The sequence below is a fragment of the Gossypium arboreum genome, chromosome 9 (assembly GCF_025698485.1).
Source record: "Gossypium arboreum isolate Shixiya-1 chromosome 9, ASM2569848v2, whole genome shotgun sequence".
Classification (NCBI taxonomy): Eukaryota; Viridiplantae; Streptophyta; class Magnoliopsida; order Malvales; family Malvaceae; genus Gossypium; species Gossypium arboreum.
In genome coordinates, this window is record NC_069078.1 from 13,584,971 (window position 1) to 13,597,842 (window position 12,872).

The following is a 12,872-nucleotide window of genomic DNA, read 5'->3' on the forward strand; positions in this document are numbered from 1 at the left end:
AAAGATCAATTTTCATGCGACTACCCAAAAATCACATGAATATTACAATATATATATATATATATATATATATATATATATATTTGTATAAACTTTCTTTCATATTATGAATCCGATATAATTCAATATCTTACCTCGTTCCTTAATAATTCATTTTATTTTTAATCTCGTGATTAAAAGTTTTATATTTACTCATAAGAATAAAGTATATTTTATAGTTTATCATTTATCTCTTTAAAAAATCTATAATAAATAGATTAATTATTATTGTCAATAATAAGAAATAGATTAATTATTACCGTAAGTGATAGATATTTTAATTATTATAAAGTTTTTAATATAAAATATTTTATTTGAGGTTGCTTGAAAAACTAAACTATATACCTTACTTATTCATGCTTCAAACTTCCAACCTCATTGGGATTAGGAAGTTTCATTGATGAAATGAAAATATATGAAGTCTTCATTGATACTCTTTTGAAGCTTTCGGTTCAAACTTCAAAGTGCACAATCGAATCTTCCTTCATTATTTTCATATCCAATAATTTTACTATATTGCGTATTTTTAATAAAAGAAAAAAATATTTGATATGTTATTAATAGAGTTTTAGATTTTACAAGTCAAATAAAGAGTTGATAAATATTTTATAAAAATATAATAAAATATTTAAAAAACACATGACATTTAAGATTACTTATAAATAAAAATATCCTTTTCTTCTATAATTAATATATTATTGATATACTAAATACTAACTCTTACGATAAATTTCATGTTTAAATAGTTATTTTTATCTATAATTAAATAAATATCCTTTTAAATATAACATGAATATTAATTTATTATAAATATAAGAAAGTAAATAAAATATTATGAAGGAAAAATTATTATGTTAATCCTTTATGTTGACGTGATTGTCAAGATGTTCATAACTACAAATATAATTTAAATTCAAATTATCCTAATCACATTATTCTTAGAATTTTCCTCCTCTTAAATAAAAATAATGTGCAAACAAAAAGAAATCATACTCAAGCCATATAAAAAAAATAAATATAGGTGGTCCATAATTAAAAAACCAAAAGCATAAAAATAAAAATAAAAATAAAAAGTTTGGTAATAAAGCAAACACATAATTTTCCGTTATTGTTCTCAACATTTTCGAAGATTTTTCAGACAGCAAAGATATCGACAAATCGTGGACCAATTTGATCAACCTTAAAACCCACGCGCCTTTAATCACTTCCAAACGCATTAGAATTACTTTGCAACGTGTCATCACATTAATAAAGCGTGTGCTTCACCGATACATTCACGTTTGCTTTTAAATTTTAACTTCCGTCCTTTTCACCAAATTGAACATATGATTATGACTAAAGCCAGAGTTGTATTGCAGGTTTTTAACGTTAATTACATTTATAAGACGGCAAAGGTAGTTTTGAGTTAATTTTTCTTGTAAAAATATATGCTGGTTGAATTAATGGTGTAATCATTAACCTTAGATGAATAGCATCCCCCTTTTTCCTAATAAACTTTTTTCCTAAATATATTGTGTTTTTTTCGTTGAATTTGGCACAGTATCCCAAGATTGCTTAACTTCCAGTTGAGGCCAAAACATAAAGATAGCGAAAAGAAAAGTGAAAAGAATAAAGAAGACCATAGAAAACTAAAGAATTCTTTGCTTATTCCAAGCTCTGGATAGTAACTGATTTATCCACAAACCACGATTCCCTCTCAAAACTTGGGGTCTTTGAAGAAAATAAAAAACGGTTTATTAACTTCCATATTTGCTCAAAAACCGCAAATCCCATGTGATATATTCCCCCACCCCCCGGCCCCAATATTTTCTATACATTCAAAGTTCCTTCAAAGTTCAAAGCTTATTAAACCAGGGTCTAAGAATTTCTTTAATGGTTTTTAATGTTGGGTTTTGAAGCAAATTAGTATTAGGTGAACTGGGTTTTTGTTTTTCTATTTGCTTTCTTTTTTTTTTCTATTATCTTTTTTGGATCTGGGATATGATAAAAGTTTGGATTTTAGTGGTATTTTCCAGGGAAAATTCTGGGGTTGAGTTCTAGGATGGGATTGTAGTGAGTTTTATGAAGATCTGGAAGGTAAAATATTAGGCGAAACATGGAGCCTCCCAAGGGATTTTTAGCTACTTTGTGGAACTTTATATGCTTTCTTCCTTACTTCATTGGCTTGCTTCTTTTAGGCACAATTAAAGGTCAAGTGTTCTTAAATTGATTTTCTTGCTTTTATGTTCCCTAAATTGGTGTTTTAAGGATATATTTTCCATTTGATTGTTATTTAGTTGCACAATTATGCTGTTAATGTATAGCTTTTGGGGTTTTAATTGGATTTCCAATTTTCAAGTTTTTAATAGGGTTTTTTCCTTTGTAAACTTAAATGGAAATTTGGTAATTGGAACTTCCCCTGCCTGATAGTGCTGCGGTTTAGTGATTGGATGCAATGCCAGTGCTTATATCATCTGGTCATGTTTGTAGAAACCGATTAAGAACGTTGAACCTCGGTACTGAGCTAACTAATTCAAGCCTTTGATTGCACTGTTATCTTCAGGAATCATTTTCTGCTCTCCGATATGCCTTATCATGACGATTGGAAACTCGTCCGTCATATTAGGCCTTCTGCCCTATCATTGTTACTTCACTTATTATAGCATTGTGAGGTGATTTTCTTGATCCTTGACTTCTCCATTTTGCTTTGCCTCATTGTCGTTGTATTCGGTTTCTTATTCTCTTAATTTCGTTAAATGTCAGCACTAAACTATTAGGGCCATTTCTGAAGCTCGCTATCTGCATATTCCTACCGGTTGTCTTGATATTGTGGGTGGTTGTTGGCATTGTTGGAAGTATCTTAGGGGGAATATTATACGGCTTTCTTTCACCAATGTTTGCCACTTTTGACGCTGTGGGCGAAGGAAAGACCAATGTGTTTATCCACTGTTTTTACGTATGTCTTAAAAGTCCACATTGTTATTTCTTTTTTTACATATATTAGCTTCTCCTGTACAATGAGAAGGAGACTTATATATTGGCCTGTTTTTTAGGATGGTACTTGGAGCACTATCAAGGGCAGCTTTACTGTTGTCAAGGATTTCAAAGATGTTTGTGTCCATTCCTACTACTCGTTTATGGAAGAACTACGACAGAAAAATGGACAATACTATGAGATAAGGTTAGCTGTAAAGTTCTCGTTGCCCATATTAAGTCATGTTGCTGTCATTGCCAAGAGCATCATTTACTTGATACAGAAATCCTTTATTACCAAAGAGCATTACGGATTATCAAACCCTTAGCCAACCTGTATGTCAATTTTAGAACTTAGTCTCGAGCTTTTTGACGTATAAGTTTAAATCCATGCATCATTCTATTCCCAATTGACTTGTTCCTTTTAAACTTTTTATGCGTACTATAATTATAATCTTAGGATCATAGACAAGATCGATAGCTGCATCTGGCTAGTGTCTTTATTTCATTATTTAGGTAGCTTACAAAGAATATGGCAATGTTATGATAGTTTATATCTGTTCTTTTATTTGCTTAGAGATCAGCAATATTGTGTTGCTAAATGCTTTCAATTGGCTTAAAGTATACATGACGAAACACTGTCCACGAGCTAGTTGGTTTGAAGTTTAGACTGTAGAAGAAATTTGGTGAGCTATGCCATGAATGAAGAGTGTTGTACTGGTATGCTTGCCCATTTAGGTTCCTACACGGTAGGCACTTAAGCTTTGTGGGGTTTTCATTTTTTTCAGAATATAAATCCCTTTTTGATTCAACTGAGGTTTCTATGAACTTCATTGCAGATTCCTTTGTCTGCTTCCGGCTCTTATAGCTGCAGTGCTTGGTTTTCTGGTTGATTTTCCAATGATCTCACTTATTGCCTTATGCAAAAGTCCTTACATGCTCGTTAAAGGGTGGCATCGATTATTTCATGACCTTGTAGGTCGAGAAGGCCCTTTCTTGGAGACAATATGTGTACCATTTGCAGGCCTTGCCATCTTACTTTGGCCACTCGCTGTCATTGGAGCAGTGTTGGGCTCAATTGTGTCTAGCATCTTCCTTGGTGCCTATGCTGCGGTGATTGTTTACCAGGTTTATATCTTCTATGTAATTTTAGTTCCTTTTCTTAGTCTTCCAATGTAATATTGTTGTCCGTTGATTTTCATTCAAATATGGATGTGGAACTTCATAAATGCAGCATTTAGCTATATAAGTTCATATGCTTTGTCCCACTTAATTGGTTGACATTTTCATTACGAGATCTTATAAACAACTGGCAATGTTGTTGTTGTATTAACCACGGTTCTACTTAATTTCAAATTTATTGCGATCCATTTTCTTCTCCGACCTTTGTACTTTATTGAATGCAACCAAGTGTTTTAGAGTAATGGAACCTCAACCTGCAGCATGATGTTAGACCGGTATTTTCTTTGTCCTTATTTACATTCAACATATAACTTGCTTTTTTGTGATTTGATTTCCAGGAGTCCTCGTTTTGGTATGGGCTTTGTTATATCGTTGCTTCGTTGTCCATATATGATGAATACAGCACTGATGTCCTTGACATGCCTGAAGGATCTTGCCTTCCCAGGTTTCATTCAGCATTCTAATGATTTGTTCTTATGATATTATATGCCTTAGCAAACTTTTTATGAGTTTTTTTTTTTTTTTTTGTATAAACAGGCCTCGGTATCGTAGGCATAGAAATGAATCCTTCTCTAAATCTGACTCCTTCCGTCCTCCTGCTCGCATTGATTCACTTACAAATGCAAGGCTTGATTTGAACCCACTCCAGGTGACTTGTTTGCTTGTGGTTTCTTTCCCTTTGGAATAGAACAAGCATTTCGTATTTGATTGTAGTCGGGTGCTAAAATAAGTTCTCTTATGATTAATGCAGCTACTCGAGGGCTTATTTAAGGAGTGCCATGTCCATGGTGAGAAAATGGTGTCTGAAGGGCTGATAACTTCTAAGGACATCGATGATGCCAAGTCTATCAAAGGAAGTAGAGTGGTCAGCATCGGCTTACCGGCTTATTGCTTTCTTCAGGCACTCTTGCGCTCTGTGGATGCGAATAGACTGGGCATATTACTGAGTAAGTAAATTTGTTTCCTTATTGAGCCCTCCAAAAAAGAGTTACTTGTGAAAGATTATGACTTAAGAGCTTTCAAATGGCTTCAACACCATCTGATGAATTGCTTTTATGTAGGTGACAATACAGAAATAACGGCCACGAACCGACCAAAAGATTCATTCTTTGATTGGTTTCTTAACCCCTTTTTGATACTGAAAGAGCAAATCAGAGCAGAGAATCTTTCCCCGGAGGAAAAGGATTACTTAGGCAAATTAGTGTTGCTGTGTGGTGATGCAGCACGGTTGAAAAATATTGGGTCTCCACCAGAATCAGAGCGTAAACGAGCTGAACTTGATGCATTAGCCCGACGGTGAGAATGCAACTAATATATATTTTTCTTTCTCGACACTGCCGTATGCTTCATAATCTGACTTCATCACTTATACTTTGTAATGAAGGTTACAAGGTATTACTAAATCAGTGTCGAGGTATCCAACTTTCAGGCGACACTTTGAGGAATTTGTTAACAAACTATCCGAGGATCTCTCAAAGGACAGTGGCAGCAGCAACAGCAGCAGATCTAGTAATAGGTCTCATCAATCGAAGAACACCGTTCTGCGGTTTTTTAGCAGCAGATCTTTCAAGCGGAGTTCAAGCCAAAACATGTCTGATCAAGAATCACAATCAGTTCTTGCCAGAGATGCAGAAATCGAATGATGTAGGAATAGGATGTCGATCAAGAATCACAATCAGTTCTTGCCAGAGATGTAGAAATCGAATGGTGTAGGACTAGGATGTTGATATTTGTCCATAGTTGTCAGATTTTGGACATAAATGCAACGGCCGGCCGCCTTTGTTCATTCATTTCGAGTTGTTAATGTTTCCAAATGTTTGGTTAACAAGCAAAAGTAACCATGCATGAATGTAATTCACTAAATTACTTGGACTTGACTGCTTCACTGCTTTTAAGTTGCAAAATTCTTGAGAATTCAAGTCCTTAATTGGTGTGATAATTATACATTGCTTTTTGTTTGGCAAAAGCATTAAACCAATTGGTTGATGAAACAATACTACTTTTAAAAGGAATGTGCAAGTTTTAACATTTGCATTTTTTTTTTAAACTAACATCTTTGTTAATAATATAATAATGCCAATTATTTTATTTTTAAAATAAAAAATCCAGCAAATCAATAAAATAAACATAATAAATATATTTTAATTTATATAACAAAATATAAGTTAACTTTGATATGCAGTTTACTTTTTACTAGTGACAAATAAATATATTCCCGTAAAGCACGGGCTATATGTTCTGCACGTGAGCTAGGGTTGATAAAAGAAAAAAAAAAACTGGCTGCGTGCTGAACTTTGAGTGAAAAAATCAAAGAAAAAGATGGGAAGTTATGAAGAACACTCACCAGTACTGCGGGAAACCCCAAACGAAACTCAACCAGAGTCTCTTTCAGGGTTTAATTCGAACACCCTTTTGTCTAATCTTTACCCTGGAAGGGAAAAACAAGAAGAAAGTATTGTTAGGGACCTTAGAAGTGTGACCTTGGAAGAGAATGACTGGAATGGCTATGGAGACAACAACAACAATAGCAATGAAAATCTTCAAGTGGAGTGGCAAAATGGGAAGAATTATCAGTACCCTTTAAGGCCTTATGCTGAAAATTGTAGCTTTTATCTTAAATCTGGCAATTGCAAGTTTGGTTCTTGTTGCAAGTTTAACCATCCAATTCCTAGAACTATTAAGGTTTAAGTTTTTTCTTTTTTTCTATTTTACCATTTTTTAATGTAAATGATTGATTTTTTAAAAAAAAACTTTCATTTTTTTTTGTGTGTTTTTTTATGGTTGTTGAAGGATAAGGAGAATCATCTGGGATTGGCGACTGATCAGAAAAGGCAAATTGAATGCAAGGTTGGGGGAACCTGGAAATTTTATGTTGCAATTCTTTATTTACCATAACGCATGTAAGGATAATAGTGTATTTGATGGTGGCATCAGCCATGTATTATTCAACCAAGCATTATTATTATACACATGTCACGAAGGAAGTATTTGAGTTCCTCTGTGTTGTTATGTTTACTCTGTGTTTTGATGTGTGTAGTATTACCGAGCCACTGGAGGGTGCAAGTATGGAAATGCTTGCAGATATAGGCACTCTAATGAAGATTATGTATTAGCTCCCTTAGAAGTCAATTCCTTAGCTCTTCCATTTCAAGTGGTACATCCTTTATGAACATTTTCAATACTATTTTAGGTTGTAGCTTGCTACCTTATTGATTATCCCTGAACTTCATTGGCTTCTTGCCATTTGTGGGTGTCACTTGAAGGATATTAATGAAAAGAGTGAAAAGGATGGCTTCGCGGAACAGACAGGGCAGATTGAATGCAAGGTTTGAGCATTATTAGTACGCACGGCAATGGTTTCAAACTTGTTATTAAGAATCTTGATTTTTCTATTGTTATTTCGGCAGTATTACCTAAGTCCAGGAGGATGCAAGTATGGAAAAGCTTGTAGATATAGTCACTCCAAAGAGAAGTCCAGATATCTCGAAAAGTCCGAGTTACCTCCACCTGAACTTAACTTTCTGGGCCTGCCAATTCGAATGGTAAGGATTTTATGATTTGGGGTGCTATATTTTGTTCTCTCACTTGGTTTTTGAACATATCTACCTTCTCCCGGTGCACAATATGAGCTAATTCTATGTTCCTTTCAGCTGGAGAAAGAGTGTCCGTACTATATGCGTAATGGTTCTTGTGCGTATGGATCTAGCTGTAGGTTTAACCATCCGGACCCTACTGCTGCTGAAGGATCCAGCACTTTCCGCTTGGACCCTTCTGGTTCTGGAGACCATTCTCCAGGGAATTATAATGGTGGATCTGATGCTTTGCCATCAACTGAACCAACTGCCCCTTCGTTGTCTTTGAATATGATGTCAAATGAGCATCTTAAATGCTTGAATCAGAATTCAGCGTATGCTCACGGGGTGCATGCAAATTCTGAATGGAGTGGACATCAGGTAGCCTGTCTCTCACTTTAGTCAACCAATGTGTTTTTATCCATTGCTGTTTTATCTAGCTTTCTTTCAAGAAATTTTGGTTTTCGAACTTCCCAGGAAAATATGATACGAATCATAAGAACTTTATACTGAAAATGGATGGAATATGATAGTTAAGGCTTCTATAAATAGTATAAATGTTAGAATCGGCTACGTGCCATGAATTGGGAACCGTGGAGCCTATGCCATTTACTTGATTTATGAAGTTTTAAGTTTCTTCAGTTTGCACTGTGCACAACTCGTGCTTGGCATTAGCCAGCCATTGTTGGTCGATTCTATTAATGAGTTCTGCTGTTATCATGAAACTTTGTTTGTGTTAGTTTTCTTATAGAAGGTCTTTTGTTACTTTGACCATTAATATGCAGGAAAAAACAAGTGATCCGTATTTAGCTCCTTCAATAGACAAAGAAATTAAGACTCTGGATATCTCCGAACTTCATCAAGAGCAAATACAAGTTCATGAATTCCCTGAACGACCTGGGGAACCTGAATGTCCTTACTTTATGAAAACTGGATCTTGCAAGTATAAATCCGCCTGCAAGTTTCATCATCCCAAGACTCGGCTTCCAAAGCCTATCCTCAGCAATGCAGGCTTGCCTCTAAGACCTGTAAGTTCCCATCATTTTCCATTCATATAGAAAGAGAGAATTTTTTTGAGCAATGGGAATGAATTATTCCGGGTTGATAACTGCTTTGAAAAATCAGCAAAATCAATCACATTGGTGCATCCTTTTGGATAATTTGTTTACCTATCATAGTATACTGCTGTGCAGGATAGAAGAATATGTTGGAACTATGAAAAATCTGGGATCTGCAAGTATGGAAGCATCTGTTATTTTCACCATCCAGAGAATCTCTTCTAATGGAACTGTCACGGTTGACTCTATTCCTTAGTCTCCATTAGGCTTCCATGGTTCCATGCTAACTTGAAAGGATTAAAGTAGTGGACTTTGGTATATTTGGCTTTTTATGCAGCAGCTCCTCATGACATGTTTGGTTAGATTTGTAATTGAATGTTATTTTGTGGAAATGAAATAGAGGTGTAATGTAATGGAATCTATATAACAGCAGTTTGATTGGGTCGAATGGAATAAAGAATGTAATAAATCATAGGGCTTTATTAGTGAATTGGCTCTTAAATTATACCTCAATATTTAAGTAGTGTTTAGAAAGTCACTTAGAAATTGGATTACACAAAGTGACATGGTTAGATAATCAGTATAATTGGTGGCTCCATCAAATTGGGCGTAATTAGATTACTTCGTAGGGGTAATTATGTAGGAAATTAAACTCAAAATTAATTTTAAAAAATATTTTTATAAATGTTATAAAATTATATTATAAGTATTAGCACATATTAGTGGTTATAAGGAAAAATATTATAAATATTAAAAATTGATATTATAAAAATAATGTGTTTTTTTATAAAATTATAATAAAAATTATATTATTTAAATCATAAAATTTTTCAAAGTTATTGAGAAAAATTATTATATACATTTTACATTTTATAAAAGTGCTATAATATATTTGTTTATAAATTGTTATGGCCAAATATCGACATAAGAATATATTTATTCATAAAAAAATGTTATAGGGTTCTTATTTATAATTTTTTAAAGTTATGATAATATTATATATTATTTATAAGAAATGTTACGAAGGTGTTGGTTAATGTACAAAACTTTTTTTATGAAGGTTATGTATTATGAATTTTATATTATTATTATTATTTAATTTACATATTATAAAAAGATTTAACTTAAGTTATTCTCTAAATCAAAATTTTATAATTGAAGCTATAGATTATTTAGATTGTGAAATTAAATATTATAAAAGATACAATATGAGAGAATAGTGCTAGACACAAGCACTATAGATAACTTATGAACTCTTTAATTTTAAACATTCAATGCTTCAAAATGTAATTGAGAATACATTTGTTGTTCTAAAAATCATTTTATATTAACAACTTCACATTAGTATAGCATAATAAAAGTTGGATCTTATTGACATATTAAATATTTCATGACTTCAATCATAGGTGGAATTGAGATGATCCATACTTTGTAAAGTACATGGAAGAAGGAGATCTTGATAATATTAATGATATAGATTTAAATTCAAATAATTATAAACTCGGGCAAAGACCAACAAATGATAAAAAGCATATGTTAAATATTAAAGAGTGAATAATCCAACAAGCATGCACTATAACAATTAGATAAAATTACATATGATTTTTTTTTACTATTTTATTAGTAATTGTGCTATCAACTATTTTTCAAACTAATTTAATACATATGATGATTTGATTTTAATTTTTATTACTTGTTTAGAAATTATTTTATCATAATAATAATTTTATATTTATTAATATATTTTAAAATATATATATTATATAATTGTGTTATTATAATTTATACTACCAAATATGACATAAAAATTATGATATAATTACACTATATCAATCAAATATGTTTAAAAATTACAAATTTTATAATTTTAAGAGAATATAATTAAACTTTCATTAACTTTTCAAACATACCTGTCTTATTCCCTAAAGTGAGCTGTTACTTAACATTGTTGTTTTAAGCTTGCTCCACACGTACGAAGAAAAAAAAAATAAAGGAAAAAGCTGCTTGCTGCCAAAGCATGTCCCTATTATAAAAGAAACATAAAAAAAGGGTCAAAATCCAAGCCTTTCTTCTTATCTTATCCCCCATCAATTATCTTTCCTTTTAGCCAAAAATGAAGAGGGAAGGCCGTCAGCATGGTATGGTTAGGACCTACCGGATCCTCCCCTCTCCATGGAACCCCAACCCTGAATCTCGTTTTGTTCAACAATTCGATTCGCCCCCAACCGCCGGATTATTCACCAAGGTGCCGCTGAAGCCGACTAATCATTCCAAGTTTACGGGACGATGCGGTAGACCACGGTGCTTAGGGTGTCACATGCATCCTGCTTGTAAGTCCAAAGATAAGAGTAAGGGCAGTCATAAGTTGAGGTCAAGGGAGATGGTCACTAGCTATAGATTGATCACTTGGAGAGTTGTTGATGGGAGGCATGGTTTGAAAGATTCTGAGTTTTCAGCTTCAAGGATTTTGGACCATTTGTCTAATCACTATGATGATGATGCTGATGATGATGAATGTGTAGTTGATGATGGGTTCAAGGTGAATTCTCAAGAACCCTTGGGAGAAATGGAACACTGTAAAGGTGAGGCTGAAGAAAATATTATTGTTGACCATAATAAGGATGATGATGATGATGTGAAGAATGATGGTGTTCATGTTGATGATGATGATGTGAGATTTGTTTTGGATCAAGATTTGGAAGAAGGAGGTTGGTGTTTAGTTGGGGATGATTGATGATCAATTTCTATTTCTTTTATTAATTATGTTTGGGTTTGAATGTTTGTAAATTTGGTTGAATTTGGATTGTGGGTTGGGTGATAATTTAATACTAAATGTGTGTTACTTCTCAAACCATTTGAGTTGTATTTCCAATCTAAATATATTACTTATTTAATCTTATCTCTTTGGAATATTGATTCTAATCAACATTCAACTTTTCACACAACAATATATAAAAATTATTATACCAACTTCATCCCTTTATGCTCTTCTTTTCCTAAAATTAACAAATACAGTATAAATATTTTAATTAATTTATATTTTTTAGATAATATTAATACAAATCTTTTAAAAAATTAAGATTAATTGTCTGCTTAATCTCGTATTTCTTGAATATAGATTAAAATTAATATTTTGTTTAAAAATTATTGTTACTTGTGTAATTTTGTGCATTTTGTGTTTGTGTTCATATCGTATTTTATATATTGTATTTTTATGACACTAAAAAGTACTTCGTAACTTTTATTGATGTGAAAGGAATTACAATTTATCCTGTAACTGCTGATGATAATTTTTTTTATATTTTAGCTTTTATAAATCACTATTAATCTAATATTAATAATAAAATTCGTTTTATAAAAATGTTTTGTATTTAGGAATTAGATTTAGGTATAATTGTCCTCTAACTTACAAAAATTTATTTTAGCACTTCATTTAATTTTTGTATTTTTAACGCTTAAAATTGTGTTTTGTCAAATTACCATAAAATGGATGAAAAAGTTAATATTTGTTAACTTCGTTAACGTGCATACATGCGTATTCCACGTGAATGATACATTAGTAATTAATTAATTTTTTTAAAATTTTAAAATATATTATTTTAAAATTTTTATACTTTTAAATATTTTAATTTTTAAAATTAATTGAATACTGACATGTAAACCATGTGTATGCCACGTCAAAAAAGTTTAAAAACATTGACTTTTTTATTCATTTTGGGGTAATTTGATAAAAAAATACAAGTTTAAGGTCTCAAAAAGACCAAAAATTAAATGGGAGACAAATGATTTTTTTGTAAAGTTGGAGGACAAATAAATCATTATGCATTTGATTTATTTAGTTACTATTTAAATAGGTTTGTAATATTCTTACATTTAATCTTGTTATGTATTAATTTTTATGAATTTTTAAACATTTTAAGTTTTCAAAATTTAACATCACAATCAAAATATTCTAGCTCCGCCCCTGTGAAGATCCACACATATAATTGTGTATGATAAGTCTCGAACTTAGGTACTTAGAACCCAATACCTCCACTTATGTTAACTAATCCAAGACCTCATTCATTAA

The 12,872-nt window shown here is 32.0% G+C and overlaps 3 protein-coding genes across 4 annotated transcripts; all 3 read left to right on the plus strand.

Moving 5' to 3' along the window:
* Nucleotides 1-1,500: 1,500 nt before the first annotated feature.
* Nucleotides 1,501-6,112, plus strand: LOC108457314 (uncharacterized membrane protein At3g27390-like). Its single transcript, XM_017756303.2, has 10 exons — nucleotides 1,501-2,228; nucleotides 2,582-2,690; nucleotides 2,782-2,974; nucleotides 3,072-3,199; nucleotides 3,831-4,119; nucleotides 4,512-4,618; nucleotides 4,711-4,822; nucleotides 4,925-5,120; nucleotides 5,235-5,469; nucleotides 5,558-6,112. Exons 1-10 carry the CDS (start codon nucleotides 2,135-2,137, stop codon nucleotides 5,814-5,816), a joined length of 1,722 nt encoding a protein of 573 aa, XP_017611792.1. The 5' UTR covers nucleotides 1,501-2,134; the 3' UTR covers nucleotides 5,817-6,112.
* A 253-nt stretch (nucleotides 6,113-6,365) lies between these two features.
* Nucleotides 6,366-9,293, plus strand: LOC108454564 (zinc finger CCCH domain-containing protein 67-like). Of its 2 annotated transcripts, none has more exons than XM_053018532.1 (8): nucleotides 6,366-6,855; nucleotides 6,964-7,020; nucleotides 7,211-7,327; nucleotides 7,437-7,499; nucleotides 7,581-7,715; nucleotides 7,824-8,126; nucleotides 8,531-8,773; nucleotides 8,924-9,293. In XM_053018532.1, the coding sequence occupies exons 1-8, from the start codon at nucleotides 6,493-6,495 to the stop codon at nucleotides 9,026-9,028; spliced, it is 1,386 nt and encodes a 461-aa protein (XP_052874492.1). In that variant the 5' UTR covers nucleotides 6,366-6,492; the 3' UTR covers nucleotides 9,029-9,293. The 2 variants fall into 2 exon arrangements, with proteins under 2 accessions (XP_052874492.1, XP_017608554.1); XM_017753065.2 differs by having other exon boundaries at nucleotides 6,368-6,855; nucleotides 8,939-9,293.
* A 1,536-nt stretch (nucleotides 9,294-10,829) lies between these two features.
* Nucleotides 10,830-11,654, plus strand: LOC108455722 (uncharacterized). The gene has a single exon (XM_017754260.2). It carries the CDS (start codon nucleotides 10,917-10,919, stop codon nucleotides 11,535-11,537), a length of 621 nt encoding a protein of 206 aa, XP_017609749.1. The 5' UTR covers nucleotides 10,830-10,916; the 3' UTR covers nucleotides 11,538-11,654.
* The last annotated feature ends 1,218 nt before the right edge of the window (nucleotides 11,655-12,872 follow it).

Coding starts and splice junctions, on each gene's coding strand:
- LOC108457314 (XM_017756303.2), top strand. CDS start 2,135: ATGGAGCCTCCCAAGGGATTTTTAGCTACTTTGTGGAACTTTATATGC. Junction 3,200..3,830: donor GGACAATACTATGAGATAAG/GTTAGCTGTAAA, acceptor ACTTCATTGCAG/ATTCCTTTGTCTGCTTCCGG. Junction 5,470..5,557: donor CTTGATGCATTAGCCCGACG/GTGAGAATGCAA, acceptor TTTGTAATGAAG/GTTACAAGGTATTACTAAAT.
- LOC108454564 (XM_053018532.1), top strand. CDS start 6,493: ATGGGAAGTTATGAAGAACACTCACCAGTACTGCGGGAAACCCCAAAC. Junction 6,856..6,963: donor CAATTCCTAGAACTATTAAG/GTTTAAGTTTTT, acceptor TGGTTGTTGAAG/GATAAGGAGAATCATCTGGG. Junction 7,021..7,210: donor AAAGGCAAATTGAATGCAAG/GTTGGGGGAACC, acceptor TGATGTGTGTAG/TATTACCGAGCCACTGGAGG.
- LOC108455722 (XM_017754260.2), top strand. CDS start 10,917: ATGAAGAGGGAAGGCCGTCAGCATGGTATGGTTAGGACCTACCGGATC.